The sequence below is a fragment of the Danio rerio genome, chromosome 19 (genome assembly GCF_049306965.1).
Source record: "Danio rerio strain Tuebingen ecotype United States chromosome 19, GRCz12tu, whole genome shotgun sequence".
In the NCBI taxonomy this organism is placed as follows: domain Eukaryota; kingdom Metazoa; phylum Chordata; class Actinopteri; order Cypriniformes; family Danionidae; genus Danio; species Danio rerio.
Window position 1 is genome coordinate 3520001 of NC_133194.1, and position 17591 is coordinate 3537591.

Genomic DNA, 17591 nt, shown 5'->3' on the forward strand with positions numbered 1-17591 from the left:
CATCATTTAGGGCGGAGCTATCAGTCCTATAGGGCGGGACCATCAACCATTTAGGGCAGGTCTAACAGTCATTTAGGGAGGGGCTGTTGGCCATTTAGGGCAGGACTATCCATCATTTATGGCAGGAATTTAAGGCGTGACCATTAGCCATTTAGGGCGGGGCTATCATCAATATAGGCAGGGCTATCAGTCATTTAGGGTGAGGCTATCAGTCATTAAGAGTGGCACCATCATCCATTTAGGCTGGGCTATGTGTAATTTAGGGCGAGGCTAACAGTAATTTAGGGCGGTATCATCAGCTATTTGGGGTGGGGTTTTCAGTAATTTAGGGCGGGATCATCAGCCATTTGTGGTGGAGCTATTAGTCATTTAGGGAGTAACTATTTGTCAATAAGGGCAGGACCAACAGCCATTTAGGGTGGGGCTATCCTTCATTTAGGGCGGGGCTATCAGGGAGTGTTTCATTTCTGCTTTAAATTCATCCATTCGTCAGTCTTCCTTAATCTGGTCATCTTTCGACAATCCAAACGTTTCGCAAAGAATAAAGGCATGCACTTCCCTCCATTTAAGGACCGTTTCAAATGGATGCATGTCACGATAGTGGGAAAAGGATGACTTTAAATCAAGCAAAATAATCTGCCAATGGGGTAAATGAAATAATCTTATTTCAAAGTGAAAACAAGATTATTTTGCTTACCCCATTAGCAGATTATTTAGCTTTATTTAAGGAAAAACTCACTTAATTTTGACTAGAAAACAAGACTTTTGGTTGTCTAGAAAATGTTTCTCGATTTAAGAATTTTGAGATATTTGGATTAGAAACAAGATAAAAACTCTACGTAAGAAAAGCATTTGTAGAGAATGAGGTCAGCAGAAAGCAAATCTGATGTCCTGAAAGTCCTAAAGATCAAGCCTGAAAGACGTCTGACATGAAGTGGACACTTACCTGCCGAATCCACCTGAAAAGCGAGTCCCATGTGATCTGTTGAGACAGCGTCAGTTACTAGGCATGTGGGCTGAACGTCTGCAGGAGTGTCTAAGAGGTCTAAAAGCGTACCTAGACCGTCCGTTTGGGTGTCTGGACCAAAGCTTTCTCCCAATCCACCTGCAGAGGGAGACAGTCTGAGTCCATACTGAGAAACAGGGTTCAATGAGGACAACTGAGCAGAATGAAGGAGCGCTCACCCATTAAGCCAACAAGAAAGTCGTGGCTTGACTGGTCTATTACGCCTGCAAATGAAAATTCGAATAAAAATGAGTTCCTACTGTATGCAGATGAAGTGAAATGTATATGCTACATTACGTTTTACATGTCACATGCATAAAGGGAGTTTCTGATGTTACACTAGTGTTATACTGTTCAAAGGTTTGGGGTGGGTAAGAATATTTAATAGGCATTTATTGATCAAAAATATATTTAGGACAGGGCTATTCATCATTTAGGGCAGGAATATTCATCATTTAGGGCGGGGCTATCAGTCATTTATGCTGCGCTATCCCTCATTTAGGGTGGAACCATCAACAATTTAAGGCGGGGCTAACAAATATTTAGACATTTGAGATGCGAAAAGCGCACAGAGCGCCCTCTCGTGGATTCGCAAAAACAAAAACTCCGTACGTATTTCGTGGTCTCCAGAAATGTCTATGAGACTATGTTTTCAGAATGAGCCTGGGTTGAATATTTATTCTTCTTCTTATTATTATTATTATATTAACGCTAAAAATAATTGCTTAGTAGCCGTGCTGCTTATTTGTTTATATATGGACATCACTATAAATTCTATTTATTAAATAAATATTAAATAATATCTATTTATTTAAAACACAAATCTAACATACTAAACAGTCACTTCTGATCATTTGAATGCATCATTTCAAAATAAAAGTACCAGTTGCTCATAGTAAACACTTTTGAGCAGTAGTTTAGATCAGTGTTTTTGCAATAACTTTTCTTTTGTGAAGAGATTACCTGTAATTGCCAGATGGGGGCTTGCGCCAAATGAATCAAAACCACCTGAAATGCGCATAAAACAAACAACACAGTCACAAAACAAATGTCTACTTTATTCTTCCATTTCCAGGTCATGAATCTTGTTTTCATACCTGTGCCTTGTATCTGAGATGTACCTGCCATGAAATGATCTAGTCCTGCATGATTAAAACACAGTGTCTGTATGATTATTGACATATTTATTTGAAGCCGTTTTCATATATGTATGTATATTTTCCTCACCCGTGAATCCTGTTTCCCCTCCATTCAGTAGCTGTTTATGTCCATTACCTAAAATATAAATATAAAATATGAATACGTCTTAACTCGATTTGTGCTATTATGACTTTTAGTGGGATGAAGGTAGTCAAAAATCTCTGATAACACATTCGATTTTTGATCAGAGTATTGTGTTAATCGTATTAAAATCAGAGAATTGGTGTCCATGCAAACGTAATCTCTCATTCTGCATACTGTAGAATGACAGTGTGTGTGTGTGTGTGTGCATTAAAACAGCATAATACTCACCGTTAGATTCTGTCTCAGGGATTTCTGAATTCACAAGACACAAATAACACAGTGGTGAAATCAATTCTTGTTTTTAACTGAACACATTTCCATAAATGATGTGTATCATCACCTGGAGGCTCGATCTGAGATCCATCTTGAGATGTTTCTCCTGATGGACGAACACAAGATCTGTTTTAATATTTCATACAGCATTTAAAGTAAGAACTAACCCTGTTATTCACATACCATTTTCATATTGTGGAGAGAATCCATCCGACCCTGAACAAATACATGCATGGATATTATTATACCTTTTACACTGAAATACTCATGTCGTTGTGAAGCACCTGAAGCACCTGTAGGCTGGACCTCGGATGAAACGACACCTGCAGCGTCTGATGTCTGTCCTGCTGAAGGCCTGCCAGACGACTGGCTTGATGACATCACTGACCCATGACCTGCTGATATGTGGCCTGATGACCCTTGACCTGATGACACTGACAGATTGACATTATGAAGTCCATAAAAGACAAACCGCCACCAACATTCAGCCTTTAGCTTACGCAAAACACACTAATTACAATATCAATCATAATCCTTCTTAACGTAAATAATGCATTTCATCCTAATTTTATCCAGTAATACACAGTTGAAACCAGAAGTTTCCATACACTCTAAAAAAAGGAACATAACTATTTAAAAACAAAAATGTCTGATGGTAAATGATACTAAACGTTTACTATTTTAGGTCCGTTAGGATTACCTAAATCATTTACGTTTGCTAAATGCCAGAATATTGAATAATTATTATTTATTAATTTCTAGACAGTAAAAAGTTTACACACATTTCCTTGGTATTATTTTAGCTTTGCTTTTAAACTGTATAACTTTAGTCAAATGTTTTGGGTATCCTTCCACAGGCTTCTCACAATAGTTTGCAGGAATTTTGGCCCATTCCTCCTGACAGAATTGGTGTAACTGAATCAGATTTGTTGGCTGTCTTGCTTGAACAAGCTTTTTCAACTCTGCCCACACATTTTCTATAGGATTGACATCAGGGCTTTGTGATGGCCACTCCAAAACATCCACTCTGTTGTCCTTAAAGTGCATTTGAACTAATTTGGCAGTATGCTTAGGGTCATGGTCTGTTTGAAAGACCCATTTGTGGCCAAGTTTGAATTTCCTGGCTGATGTGTTGAGATGTTGCTTCAGTATTTCTACATGCTGTTCTTTCTTCATGATGCCATCTATGCTGTGAAGTGGACCAGTCCCTCCTGCAGCAAAACAGTCCCACAACATGATGCTGCCGGCCCCATACTTCACAGTTGGGATGGTGTTCCTAGGCTTGTAAGCTTTCCCCTTTGTCCTCCAAATGTAACACTGCTCATTATGGCCAAACAGTTCAATCTTAGCTTCATCAGAGCACAGGACATGTCTCCAGAAATGAGTCTTTTTCCCAGTGTAATTCAGCAAACTGTAATCTGGCTTTGTTGTTGATTCTGGCTTGTTGATTTTCCCATGTTGTCACACAAGGAAGCAGTGTGTGTTTGAGGTTTTCCTTCAATCCTATTCTACAGTTGTGCCTCCAATGAACTCAAATTTTGCCAATTAGCCAATAAGAAGCTTCCAAAACATTGACATCATCATCTGAGCTTTTTCAGAGGCTAAATAATCTTACTGTATGTAAACTTGACTTTCAAGAAAGGTTTTACCAATTTCTCCAAAAATATCTCTCTCATTATTCTGCTATTAAACAGATCAGAAATGTGATAATCCTAACTTGCCTAAAAGAGAAAAAGTTTAGTCACATTAACATCTGACTTTTCTTAATGGTTATGTGCCTACAGTGTATGTAAACTTCTGGTTTTAACTGTAGATCCTTCACTACATCTGTCATTAATTATATATATTATCTAAATATGTAAAAATGAACACAACCTATCATTCAACACATCATTCAGTGTTTACTAGTGCATGGTATATAAAGTGTTCAATTACTAAATGGGCTTTTAATTATATGCGCATAATATGTAAATACGTGAAAGATAACATAAACAGAAGTCTCTCTTACCAATAGAAATGGACACTGAATGGACGCCCCCTTCTGTGCCTGAAACACATTTGGTTTATTGGGTTCTGCATGTTTATTAAGGTTGTTCAGATGTCATATTTCAGATATTTTACACTCTACTGGGTTTTTAAGTGTCATTACCTGGGACTTTAGATCCTGAACCTCCATTAGCACCCGCACCTCCAGTTCCTACGCCTGGAAAAAATGAAAAGTCAGTCAGGTTATACATTAATATTCTAAACATCAAGGAAGGATACATTTATTTGATCTGAAGGGACTGATTATATGTATATTTTTACACTGTATTTTCTGTTTAAAATGAATCATATTCTTTAGAATTTTCATCAATCATTATTTCATTTTTATTATTGATGATAAAAAAGGTTTCTAGGGCAATTCTTTCTTTTTTTTTAAAGACTGAATCACGCTTTACAAACATTCAGCTTTGACTAACAGGAATAAATGACATTTTAATAATAGAAAAAAAATTAAATAGAATATTTAGATAGATTTCTGAAGCTGTTAATAAACATTAATACACATTAATAAATCTACCAACCTTTACCAAAACATCTGAACAGTGTGTATAAATTATATTAATTTAATTCATTAATAATTAATTAAAATAATTAATTTAATATATTATTTAAAATGTAATACTATTATTTAATATAATGCAGTATTAATCATTCTAAATGTGTGTCAGTGGTGTTTATTGCTAATATTCTTGCCGTGAAGGTATAATTTTCACTTGTTATTGCTTTCATTCATTCATTCATTCATTTATACATATGTTTATTCATTCATTTACTGATTGATTCATTCATTTATTTGTTCATTTATTCGTTTTTTCATTAACTTGTTCATTTTTCATTGACTGACTAATTCATTAATTTATTCACCCGCTCATTTGTTCACTCACTCACTCAATCACTCATTCATTAGTTTGCTTATTCAATCATTCATTGATTCATTCATTAACTGTTTTATTCACTCACTCAATCACTCATTTGTTCGTTCATTTATTCATTCATTTAATTGTTCATTGATTCATTCATTTACTCACTCACTCATTGGTTCATTCACTCACTCTTATACATTTTGTTAGTTCATGCAGTTCTTCATTAATACATTTGTTCATTTGTTAAGCCATTGATTGTTTGATTGATTGATTTACTTATTAATTCGTTTGTGACTTCATTTATTCATCCGTTCATTAATTTGTTTATTCATTTGATTCATTCACTTGTTTCATTATTCACTCATTAATTCATTTGTCTGTTCATTCATTCATTAATATCTTTGTATATTCATTCATTCATAGATTAATTGATTCATTCCTTCACCCATTTGTTTATTTACTCATTCGTTCATTCAATCATTTGTTAGTTCATTCATTTGTTTATTAACTCATTAATACATTCATTAATTTCTTTATGCATTCGTTTATTAATTGATTCGTTCATTACCTTACTCACTCATTCATTCATTTGTTTGTTTGACTCATTAATACATTTGTTTATTTCTTTATGCATTCGTTCATTAATTGATTCATTCATTAACTTACTCACTCATTCATTCATTTGTTAGTTCATTCATTTGTTTGTTTGACTCATTAATACATTTGTTCATTTCTTCATTAATTCGTTCATTGATTGACTGATTCATTCATTCACTCACTCCATCATTCATTTGTTAGTTCATTCATTCATATACACATTTGTTTATTCATTTATTGATTGATTATTATTAATTAATTCACTCACTCATTCATTCATTTGTTTATTAATTTATTGATTGATTCATTCACTTACTCATTGGTTTGTTCATTCACTCACTCATTCATTCATTTATTAGTTCATTGATTGATTCATTCATTCACTCTCTCACTCACTTGTTACTTTACTCACTTATTCATTCATTCATTTGTTCATTGATTCATTCACTCATTCATCATGTACCTGGAGGGGCTATCTCAGATTTGGACCCATCTTGTCCATCGTAACTTGCGTCTGTAAGTGAAATAAATACAGCCATTAGGCACGAAAATGTGTTAGAGAGAAAAAGAAAGTCCTGTTTTTCACAGGTGAATTCAGTACCTTGAGAACTTGAGCCAGATGAATGTGAATACCCGTCTCTACCGTTACCTCCTGTAAAAAACAAAAACACTTGAGCACTACTGAGGGCCCTTTCTTTCTACAGTAATAAAACCCAGACACCTGTCTCAACACTAACAGTAATCCAATATCACAACCACGGCTTAATTACACAACAAAACCTTATTCGCTGCCCACATTATAAGTATGTTCTGAATTAAATACTAGCTTTTATTTATTGTGCATTGCCAATATTAGAAATAGGCCCAGATTTATTGTAATATTTACACATTTGTGTAGCATATTTCATTTTGAAAACTATTGTTAAGGGAAAATGTTGCAGAACTAGATCCTGGTTTCAAATAATTGTTTAATTTTCAGCCAATGGTCATATGTGATATTATTTAAAGGGGTAGTTCATTTATTCACATTACAATAATGGGGTTTAATGAAGCAAAACATTAAAAAGAACATTATTTATAGCATTACTGTATATTGTTTCTCTTCATAAGAGCTCACTGTGTCATCTGGAGTCATGAGTATTGCATTTATTTTGCCTGTATGTGTTCTTTTACTCTTAGCACGTCAGTAGCCATTGACTTGTCTCATTCTCACTAAGGATTTAGATCCTTAAAATCCTAAAATAAAATCCTAAAATAAAATCATATTTAATTCTCTACTAAAGAAGAAAAGTCAATTACATCTTGAATGGCCAGGGAGTGTGTGAATTAATATTACATTTTCAGTTTTGGGTGAGCTGCATATTTAATCCTGATTTCAAGATCGAAATGATGGCAAACAGTAGACAAAATTGCAGATTTTGTCAAATAAATAAATAAAAAATAAAAAATAAAAATAAAATAAATAAAAAAGAAATAATAATAGTAATAATAGTAGTAGTAATAATAATAATAATAATAATAATAATAAATGAGTAAATTAAACAAGATTAGAAAACACTAGTATTTATGTTTATGGAAGTATTTTACCATAACTTTTCAGTCTTTTCATATTGTAGGTTGTGTTTTAATGTTTAGTGTTAGGCATGTCATGGTTTCGCCAAGTCTGATGCGATCCTGCATTAACATCTGTGTTGATCCTGGAACATCACTGTAGTTGGAAAATGTAATCCATACCTGTTCCCTACCCCATAACCCAACCATGACTGTAAATTATCCCAAAAATTAGAGAATAATAATAGTTGGATAACAATCATGTAGAAGCTTTTGAACCTAACCGTAAGCCTAAATTTATCATAAAGTGTAAAAGTATCCCTGAATTTTGATTGGCTAACTGGAATGTTGATCCAGGATCAACATAGATTTGAATCCAGGAACATGTCCTTCTTAGTGAAATCAGGTTGGTGTTATGGTAATTAAGTGGTGGCACGTGGATAAATGAGTGATGAAGGATTTTGGTGTCTGCATTAACTCAAATTTACAAAAGTGAATTTATACACATAGAAAGAATTTTTATGCAGTCAACATGTCAGTAAATGTTAACCATGAGTAAAGTAATGTTGCAAATAACAGGTAAAATAATATTCCGTCATTATTCAAGCTAATGTCAAATCAAACAGTTTACTCTAACCATATCAAAATAAATAAAAGAATAAATAATATATGAGATGTTTTGTTGTTTAGTTAAAGAGACAGTTCACCCAAAACTGAAAATGTCCTCGCTATTTATTCACAATTTAGTCATAAATCGGTTTCTTTTTTCTTTTGAACACAATAGAAGATATTTTACAAAATGTTGGAAACCTGTAACCATTCACTTGTATTTGTTTTTCTTCTATGGAAGTCAATGGTTACAGATTTCCAGTTTTTTTTTTCAGAACATTTTCTTTTGTGATTGACATAAAAAATAAAATAGTGAAATAGTGAGTAAATGTTAATGTTTTTGGGTGAACTATCCCTTTAAGACATGACTGTCTGACTGGCCTTTTTTTTTACTGTATACAAAAATTGGCCATCATTTAAATGGATAGTCCACCCAAAAATGAAAATTCTGTTATTATTCACTTACCCATTACTTCAAACCTTCAAGAGTTTTTTTTACCTTCTGTTAAACACAAAAGAATATATTTTAAAGAAAGCTAGAAAACTATAACCATAGACTTCCATACTGTTTGTTTTTATTAAAATGGAAGTCTATGGTTACTGGTTTTCATCATTCTTCAAAATATCTTCTTTTGTGTTTAACATAAGAAACTCCTAAAGGTTTGAAACCACTTGACTTAACACATAGTAAATAGTGAGTTAAAAAAGAAAATTCTGATAATATTCACTCAGCCTTTACTTGTTTCCAATCTTTAAGAGTTTTTATTAGTCTGTTGAATACAAAAGAAGATATTTTAAAAAAAAAAGTTGGAGACCTGTAACCATTGACTTCCATAGTATTTGTTTTTACCACTATGGAAGTCAATGGTTACCAGTTTTCAGCATTCTTCGAAATATATTTTGTGTTTAACATAAGAAACTCCTAAAGGTTTGAAGATTGAGATTTTACCTATGGTTTAACACAAAAGAAGATGTTTTGAAGCATGTTAGAAACCTCCAAACACTGAATTCCATTGCATTTGTTTTTACCACTATGGAAGTCAATGGTTACTGGTTTTCAGCATTGTTTGAAATATCTTACTTTGTGTTTAACATAACAAGAAACACCTAAAGGTTTGAAACCACTTAACAGAGAGTAAATAGTGAGTAAAAAAGAAAATTCACTCATTATTTACTCACCCTTTACTTTTTTCAAACCTTCAAGAATTTTATTTTCTTCTGTTGACCACAAAAAAGATATTTAGAAAAAAGTTGAAACCTTTGAGTTTTTATTATTCTCCTAAACACAAAAGAAGATATTTTGAAGACAGCTAGAAACCTGTAACCATTCACTTCCATAGTATTTGTTTTTCCTACTATATAAGTCAATGGTTACCGGTTTTCAGCATTCTTCAAAATGTCTCCTTTTATGTTAAACAGGTTTGACTAAATAATGAGTACATTTTTGGGTGAACTATCCCTTTAATTTGATCGTGAATGACATTTTATTTTTAGTATAGCACATTTTTTTGGCTGTGTTTCTATATTGTGACTGAAATGCGAGTTACCATTTGCTCCTCCTGAAGCTGTGGATGTGCTGCTTGACGCTGCAATGACAAAAACATAAATTCAGCATTAGAAAAAAGAAAACTCACACATCCAGATTTGACCTCCTGATGTTGGGCTTCGAACCCTATGTCTGTGTGCAGTATACTGTTGCGTTTTCTACACGGGGTCAGTCGGTGTTGCTTTTCTAAGGTGCGACTTGTGTGAAAGTTTTGCCCCTGACAGATCAGGTTCACACTTACAGACTTGGCCCGTTTGAGTGCCACCATTAAGTTTGTGACCTGGGAAACGAGAGCAAAAAGGTTTTGTCAAAAGATGTATTGGACTTCAGAAAGGCCTGAGAAGTGGCCATTGAGCTCTCAACAAATTCACCTTTCACCGTGAGAGGCTAATGCACACCGAAACACAACTTCGCGTTATCGAGTAGACTTTGCTTACCGTTTGGGGATTCGCCCACGACGCCGCTGCCAGGAGTTAAACCTTGGAGGAAAAACAGCACTTCAGATTAAACAAATCACTCTAGAATAACATCTACTCACAGCCATAGCAGAGTCGACTTTAAGAGTTATTAAAAGCAAAAGATGTATTAATATTTAACGCTGTATTGTGACTAGACATGAGGCTGATATTGTGGTACAGGATTTACATTTCATTTATAGTTGCATTCAAAATCAGCAAATAAAACAACCCAGGCTCATTGTGGAAACGTAGGCCCCGTGAAGGTTTCTGGAGACCGCGAAATACGTCCCGGGAGGTACGTATTTGTGCAGTTTTTGTTTTCGCGAATCCGCTAGAGGCCGTTGTGCCACACTTTTTCGCATCTCGAATGCCTCTCGGGAGCACAAGCCGTTCGAGCCCACGCTGTTCTTTCGTAAAAAGCAGAGCAACCGTCTGTCCGACTGACTGAATGACTGAACGATCGACTGGGCGGCCGGCCAATCGGCCAACCCGGCCGCCCTCCTCCTCCTTCCCTAAACCCAAGCGACGATTTACAAAAGCCGTCCAGAAAAGAAGCAAAAGCCGTCGTCCGATTTTGACCGAGTTTTCGGATTTCACTTCATTCTCACCCTGTCACGAACTTGTTCGCTTTTACTTTTTTGGATTCTGATTTTCATCTTACATGATTTCTGGAATTGCTCTTCCCCGGACTTGAACCAGGTCGTCGCCGTGGCCGGCTCCTCCTCCGCTCCGCAGACGTAACACTACGAGCTAAGCGGACAAACTAGTTGCGGCGGGAAAGTGGTCCACACGGAGGTGAGTGAGCCGTCGCAACTGGCGAGCACGAAGAAGAGGAACAGCGTTACACCGCCTCGTAGCGTTCACTCAAAAAAACTAAATGCCGCCATTCAAATATATATATATATATATATATATATATATATATATATATATATATATATATATATATATATATATATATATATATATTTCATTTTTGGATGAACTGTCTTTTTAAGACTTGTTTTAAATGATTGAAGATCTATTATTCACCTTATTCTTCGCCGACGAGTGGGCACAGCCATTTGAATCTTTTTGGCTCGAGGCTTCCGGTCTCATTCACTTCAACTGCTCGTTTTGCTGTTTGATGTTGCAAACTGATATTTTCTAATTATATTCTTCTACTTGGTCTGTATGGTGATGCAAACATTTGTTTGTAGAGCAATTAGTTTAACCGTTTTCTGCCGTTTATTATTCCTAGTCATTTCTCCCATAGGCGACTGAATCGGAAGTTCTAAGACAATCGCGAAAACAGGCGAACTTCCGCATTTTAGAATAAGGTCAATAGATCAGGTAACACTTTAAAATAATGGTCCATTCATGTTAGTTAATGTATTTACTATCATGAACAGTTAGTAATACAGTTATTATGTATTTTTTCAACTTTGTTACCATTAATGTTATTTCAGTTAAATAATGTCAGTTCATGCTAACCTATTTGTTCATTTTCTTGTCGGCTTAGGGTGCTTTCACACCTGTGAATCGATTCAGTTGTTCCGAAACAGAGATTACAAATGTTACATTGTTGCTCTTTGCTCTTGGAGCGGTTCACTTTCACACTGCAAAGTTTGTAATCGGACCAAAAGAGCTAAAACAAGTCACGTGCGAGTAAACTCTCCTCACATTGGTCAGAGTGTCAGGGTTTATTTTGCAGCGTCCCGCTAAGCTGTCAGGAGAGGTGGTTTGGTGGTGATTGACAGGGTGCGTGCGCGCGACGTGTCTGATGAGAGACGCGGTGGGGAGGGGTGAGAAGGGTGCGCGACGATGCCTATTTGAGGACCTGGAGGGAGACGCGAGATTACCGGGAGATCATCACTCGTTTGCGGGCATCCGGAGACTCGCGAAACTTCCCGCCCTACTCATAATTCTCTCTTCATATAGCCGTATGCCTATTACATATCCATAAAACACAGTGATACAACCGCGCTCGGATCGTATCGCTTTCTCACTACAATCGAACCGCTCCAGGGTTCGTTTCAATCGAGCCGAAACCACCTCATTCAAGCGATCTCGGAGTGATTACTTTGGCGCGGAACAGAGCGCGATTGCCCTGTTCACATATGCCAATCGAACCGCGCTAACTGGGCAAACGAGATACGTTCCGAAACAAAAGTGTAGGTGTGAAAGCACCCTTAGACCCTTTATTAATCCGGGGCCGCCACAGCGGAATAAACCAACAACTTATCCAAGATGTTTTATGCAGCGGATGCCCTTCCAGCTGCAACCCATGACTGGGAAACATTTATACACACACACACTCATACACTATGAACAATTTAGCTTTAGCGCATGTGTTTGGACTGTGGGGGAAACCGGAGCACCTAGATGAAACCCACACAAACACGGGGAGAACATGCAAACTCCATACAGAAATGCCAACTGACCAAGCCGAGACTCGAGCCAGCAACCTTCTTGCTGTGACGCAATCGTGCTACCCATTGCCCCACCGTGACACCCTCATGATAACTCACAACGCATTAACTAATGTTGACAAGCTCAAATTGCATTTATTTATACCACTATCATTATTATTTGTAATAATGCATTAGTTATACATAAACTATAATTAATACAGGCTTTACAAGATTATTCATACTTAGCGAATGTCAGTAAATACATTAACTAATGCACTATTATACTAAAGTGTTACCATGGACTACAATTAGAGCAGACTTTTTATAAAGGCTTTGCAAGAGCCTTTGTTTTCCATGCACCTGTTGTTTCGTCTTTCCACATTTATTAATAATCAAGCAATGCTGCTGATCTACCGTGGTGAAATCCCCACATACCTGATCCCTAAACCAGATTAAGCCCTGACTGACTTTGCTGCACCCAGTGAACTATTTCCCAGTCTTTTTTTCTCTCTCTAAAGAGGATTAGCTTCACCTTACCCAAGCCTTTGGGTGCTGTGGTGGCCTGCTGAGATCCGGCTCCTTCAGGGAAAAAGAGGGACAAGAAACATATTATAACACACACTCAGATCATTTCTATTCCGGCCAGGTGGAAGGACAAAATCTCTTTATATATGTGCTTAACGGTCTTTGCATAAACTGGTTATATATATATTTAAGGGTGATTTTATTGTTTTTTTTATGTGCATTTTAGATATCATTTTAGTTTGGAGTGACTTTACACTATTGATGTATTATAAGGGTAATGCATTAGCTAAGATAAATTAAGAGTGAACAGCACATTTGTTAAGAATTTGTTTAAAGAAATAAATAAAGCAAGAAAACTGTAATATTTTGGTCAAACATGAAAGAGGCATGTTTGAATCTTGATTTTGTCCTTGTTATTGTTTGTATTTTATTATAATTTCACTTTCTGCTAGGTGGATCACAGGATTTGTTGTATATAGTTCTAAATCTAAAAGGTCCAATGAATAATAAGGATGACTTCATTCAAATTCTGTGATCATTTACTTGCCCTTTACCCATTTCAAACCTATATGAGCTTCTTTTTTCTGTTAAACACAAAAGAAGATATTTTGAAAAATGTTGTAAACCTGTAACCATTTGTTTTTCTTATGTAAGTCAATGGTTACAGGTTTCTAACATTTTTCAAAATAACATATTTTGTTTTCAACAGAAGAAAAAAGCTCATAAAGGTTTGAAACGACTTGAGGGAGAGTAAAGGGGGTAAAGGACTTGAGGGTGAACTGGCCCTTTAAAACTGAAAATATATGACTTTATCTATGCCCTTTATATGACCTTTACTCGTTTTGAACCTTTATAAGTTTCTTGTTAAACACAAAGGAAGATACTTTGAAAAATGTTAGAAACCTGTAACCATTGACTTCTATAGTATTTGTTTTTCCTACAATGGAGGTCAATGGTTACAGGTTTCCAACATTTTTCAAAATAACTTATTTTGTTTTCAACATTAGAAAAAAAGCTCATAATGGTTTGGAAGCACTTGAGGGAATGTAAATACTGAGTAAATGTTCATTTTTGGGTGAACTGTCCCTTTAAAACTGAAAATATATAACTTTATACATGCCCTTTACTTGTTTCAAACCTTTAAGTTTCTTTTTTCTGTTAAACACAAAAGAAGATATTTTGAAAAATGTTAGAAACCTGTAACCATTGACTTCTGTAGTATTTATTTTTCCTACAATGGAAGTCAATGGTTACAGGTTTCCAACATTTTTCAAAATAACTTATTTTGTTTTCAACATTAGAAAAAAGCACATATTGGTTTAAAACCACTTGAGGGAATATAAATACTGAGTAAATGTTCATTTTTTAGTGAACTATCGCTTTTTAAAGGACTGAAAGTTCATTCATTGTATACTCTCCATTTACTTGTTTCAAACCTTTATGACTTTCTTTCTTCTGTTAAACACAAACTAACATATTTAAAAAAAAAAAAAAAAACGTAGGAAACCTGTAACCATTGACTTTCTTAGTAAGAATAACACATACTCCGGAAGTCAATGGATACAGATTTCTAACATTTTTCAAAACACCTTCTTTTTTGTTTAACAGAAGAAAGAAACTCATAAAGGTTTAATGAACACAAATAATGAACAAATGCTAGTAACACACTAGCGAATGTTGGAATAACGTACACTTTACAATAAAGTTCCTAATTTTTCTTAGCGAATGATTTGTTAATGATAAATCATGTCAGTAAAAATTTAACAAACATCAATAGCCGGCCTGTTTTGGAGTGTTAAAGTTGAAATCTTAGCTTCAACTTGAATGACATTCATGTTTGTGGACTCTTTACTAACAGGATTTATCTTCAAAAAATCATTTGTTAAGGGAATTAGGAAACTAATCGTAAAGTCCAACATTACTAACGTTTGTGTAAGTAAACAAACTTAAGCTGCTCATGTAAAGAAATGCATTAGAATATGAGTATGTTAAGATTAACGAAAATGATGTATTGCTTAACAGATGTGTTGTTCACTGTTCATTCATGTAAATAAATGCATTGACTAACATTAACTAACTCAACCTCATTGTAACCAGATTTTACATATCCACATTAACACTGCTTTATTATATTTAACGGTAAACATATGTTAAATGTTTAGTCCTTTTTGAATGTCTTTAAACCGTTTGGAGCAGATAAGATGACTTTATTCAGCAAGAATGAAGTAAAAACATGTTAAGAAAGCATTTTGGATTAAAATGCATCCCAATATACCATATTTATATTATATATACAAATGTTTCTGGATATTGCAATGATTTCTGAAGAGTCTTGTGAAACTTATGACTGATGCTAATAATTTACTTTGTTTTGCAGGAATAAATTATATATATTTAAATAGAAAACAATTCTTCTGAATGATAGTATTTTTGGTTAATAAAATGCAGCCTTAAAAATCTCTTATCTACCCCAAAATTCTTAATTACCTTAGAAAATGGTTTAAACAGATGGTAAAATAGACATTTTGAAATAATCCATGGTAATAAAATATAGTATAATGCAGAAACATATAATCCACTAATCTAAAAACCCATACTGATAATTGTTTACTCAAATTTACTTCAAATAATACCATGATTTTCTACAAATATATACAAAAACATTCATTGTATGCTGCTTTGATATATACTGACACTTTATGTTTATAAAAGCGTGGCGTTTAAAATAAATCAAACATTTATCTCATCATCATACTATACCAGGGGTGTCCAAACTTGTTTCTGGAGGGCTGGTGTCCTGCAAAGTGTAGTTCCAACCCCAATCAGACACACCTGGTCTAGCTAAGCACTTACTAGGCTTTCTAGAAACATCCTTGCAGGTGTGTTGAGGAAAGTTGGAGCTAAAATCTGCAGCACACCATCCCTCCAGGACCGAGTTTGGACACCCCTGTACTATACAATAATACCATGGCCCTTTTCTGAAAGTGTAATTTCTGCTATAATTAGGATAAAGCCTCTAAATATTTAGAATAGCTCAAGCTTATTGAGAAGCCAGTTAAAGTTTAAAGCAATTTATGAGTGATTATGTGATTATTAATGATGACTGAGGTTGTGAACCTGTCACCCACCCTTCATATGCTGACCTTTGGAGTCATCATCATCTGTAAAGAAAAGGGAAAATCGATAGAGTTTATAACAACCGCTCCTTTGTTTGGCTCTTCTCCTCCTCTTTCTGTCCCGAAAGCCTCAGATCTGCTGACTGTTATCAGAATAACAGTTTGCCTTTCACTCATCTGCTAGTTAAAAGGCTCTATCTGTGTTTTAGAAGGTTTGTTAAAAATGAGTTGATCAAGCAGAACAGATTTATAAAAAAGTTAAAAGAGATTAAGGGTGACTTTTATAATTGTTTATCATGAATGTTATTCTATTAAAGGGATAGTTCACTCAAAAATAAATATTTACTATCATTTACTCATTCGTCACTTGTTATTTGAGCTTCTAACTTCTGCTGAAGATATTTTAAAGAATGCTGGCACTGATTGACTTCCATAGTAGAAGGAAAAGTACTTTGGAAGTCAATTTGTTTCAGCACTTTTCAAAATATCTTCTTTTGTGTTCAACAGAAGATAGAAATATCATAAATGTTTGGAACAAGTGAAAGGAGAGTAAATGATGAGGAAAGGTTTTTTGGAGTGAACTATCCTTTTAAAGCGATAAAATATGTTTATATATGTTTTAAGGGGTAGTCAAAAACTTTAATTTGCTATCATTTATTTACTCTTCAGTTTTAGAATAAATATCTATTTGTGTTTCTGTCTTCTGTTGAACACAAAAGAAGATATTTTGAAAAATGCTGGCAACGATTGACTTCCATAGTATTTTTCTTCCTATTATGGAAGTCAATAAGTGCCAGCATTCTTCAAAATATCTTCTTTTGTGGTCAACGAAAGATAGAAATATTATAAATGTTTGGAACAAGTGAAGGGAAAGTTGAGGAATGAGGAAATTGCCATTTTGTGGTAAACTATCCTTTTAAAGGGGTAAAATCTGTTTATATATATGTTTTAAGGGGTAGTTCGTTAAAAAAATATTTATCAATTATTCACAGTTTTTTTTTTTTTTTGGAAAAAATTGATTTGAATTTCCATCTTCTATTGAACACAAAAGATATTTTTAAAAATGCTGGCACCAATTGACTTCCATAGTAATTTTATTCCTACTATGGAAGTCAATAAGTGCCAGCATATTTTTAAATTATCTTCTGTCCTCAAAAGAAGAAACACCGTAAATGTTTAAAATCACATGAAAAAGAATCAATGACAAGATCATTTTAATGTTCACTTGTTCAAAACTTATTTGGGTTTGTATCTTCTGCTGAACACAAAAGATATTTTGAAAAATGCTGGCACCAATTGACTTTCAGAGTATGTTTTTCCTACT

The 17591-nt window shown here is 34.6% G+C and overlaps 1 protein-coding gene across 20 annotated transcripts in view; it reads right to left on the reverse strand.

The window, feature by feature from the left end:
- si:ch211-80h18.1 overlaps nucleotides 1-17591 on the reverse strand; it is a 40509-nt gene that overhangs the window by 17448 nt on the left and 5470 nt on the right. For 6 of the 20 annotated variants that reach the window (XM_073930849.1, XM_073930842.1, XM_073930850.1 and 3 more), the window contains 19 exons: nucleotides 16280-16312; nucleotides 13164-13205; nucleotides 10213-10254; nucleotides 10017-10055; nucleotides 9777-9815; nucleotides 6671-6721; nucleotides 6533-6583; nucleotides 4713-4766; nucleotides 4572-4610; nucleotides 2857-2997; nucleotides 2747-2779; nucleotides 2631-2669; nucleotides 2519-2542; nucleotides 2234-2281; nucleotides 2104-2148; nucleotides 1970-2014; nucleotides 1186-1230; nucleotides 1058-1105; nucleotides 947-982 (listed from right to left, as the gene is read on the reverse strand). In XM_073930849.1, the coding sequence (XP_073786950.1) occupies nucleotides 947-982; nucleotides 1058-1105; nucleotides 1186-1230; nucleotides 1970-2014; nucleotides 2104-2148; nucleotides 2234-2281; nucleotides 2519-2542; nucleotides 2631-2669; nucleotides 2747-2779; nucleotides 2857-2997; nucleotides 4572-4610; nucleotides 4713-4766; nucleotides 6533-6583; nucleotides 6671-6721; nucleotides 9777-9815; nucleotides 10017-10055; nucleotides 10213-10254; nucleotides 13164-13205; nucleotides 16280-16286 (868 nt within the window). In that variant the 5' untranslated portion in view covers nucleotides 16287-16312. Of the gene's footprint in view, nucleotides 1-946; nucleotides 1106-1185; nucleotides 1231-1969; nucleotides 2015-2103; nucleotides 2149-2233; nucleotides 2282-2518; nucleotides 2543-2630; nucleotides 2670-2746; nucleotides 2780-2856; nucleotides 2998-4571; nucleotides 4611-4712; nucleotides 4767-6532; nucleotides 6584-6670; nucleotides 6722-9776; nucleotides 9816-10016; nucleotides 10056-10212; nucleotides 10255-13163; nucleotides 13206-16279; nucleotides 16313-17591 lie in introns of all 20 variants that reach the window. The other 14 variants (XM_073930845.1, XM_073930846.1, XM_005159330.5 and 11 more) reach the window with 5 other exon arrangements.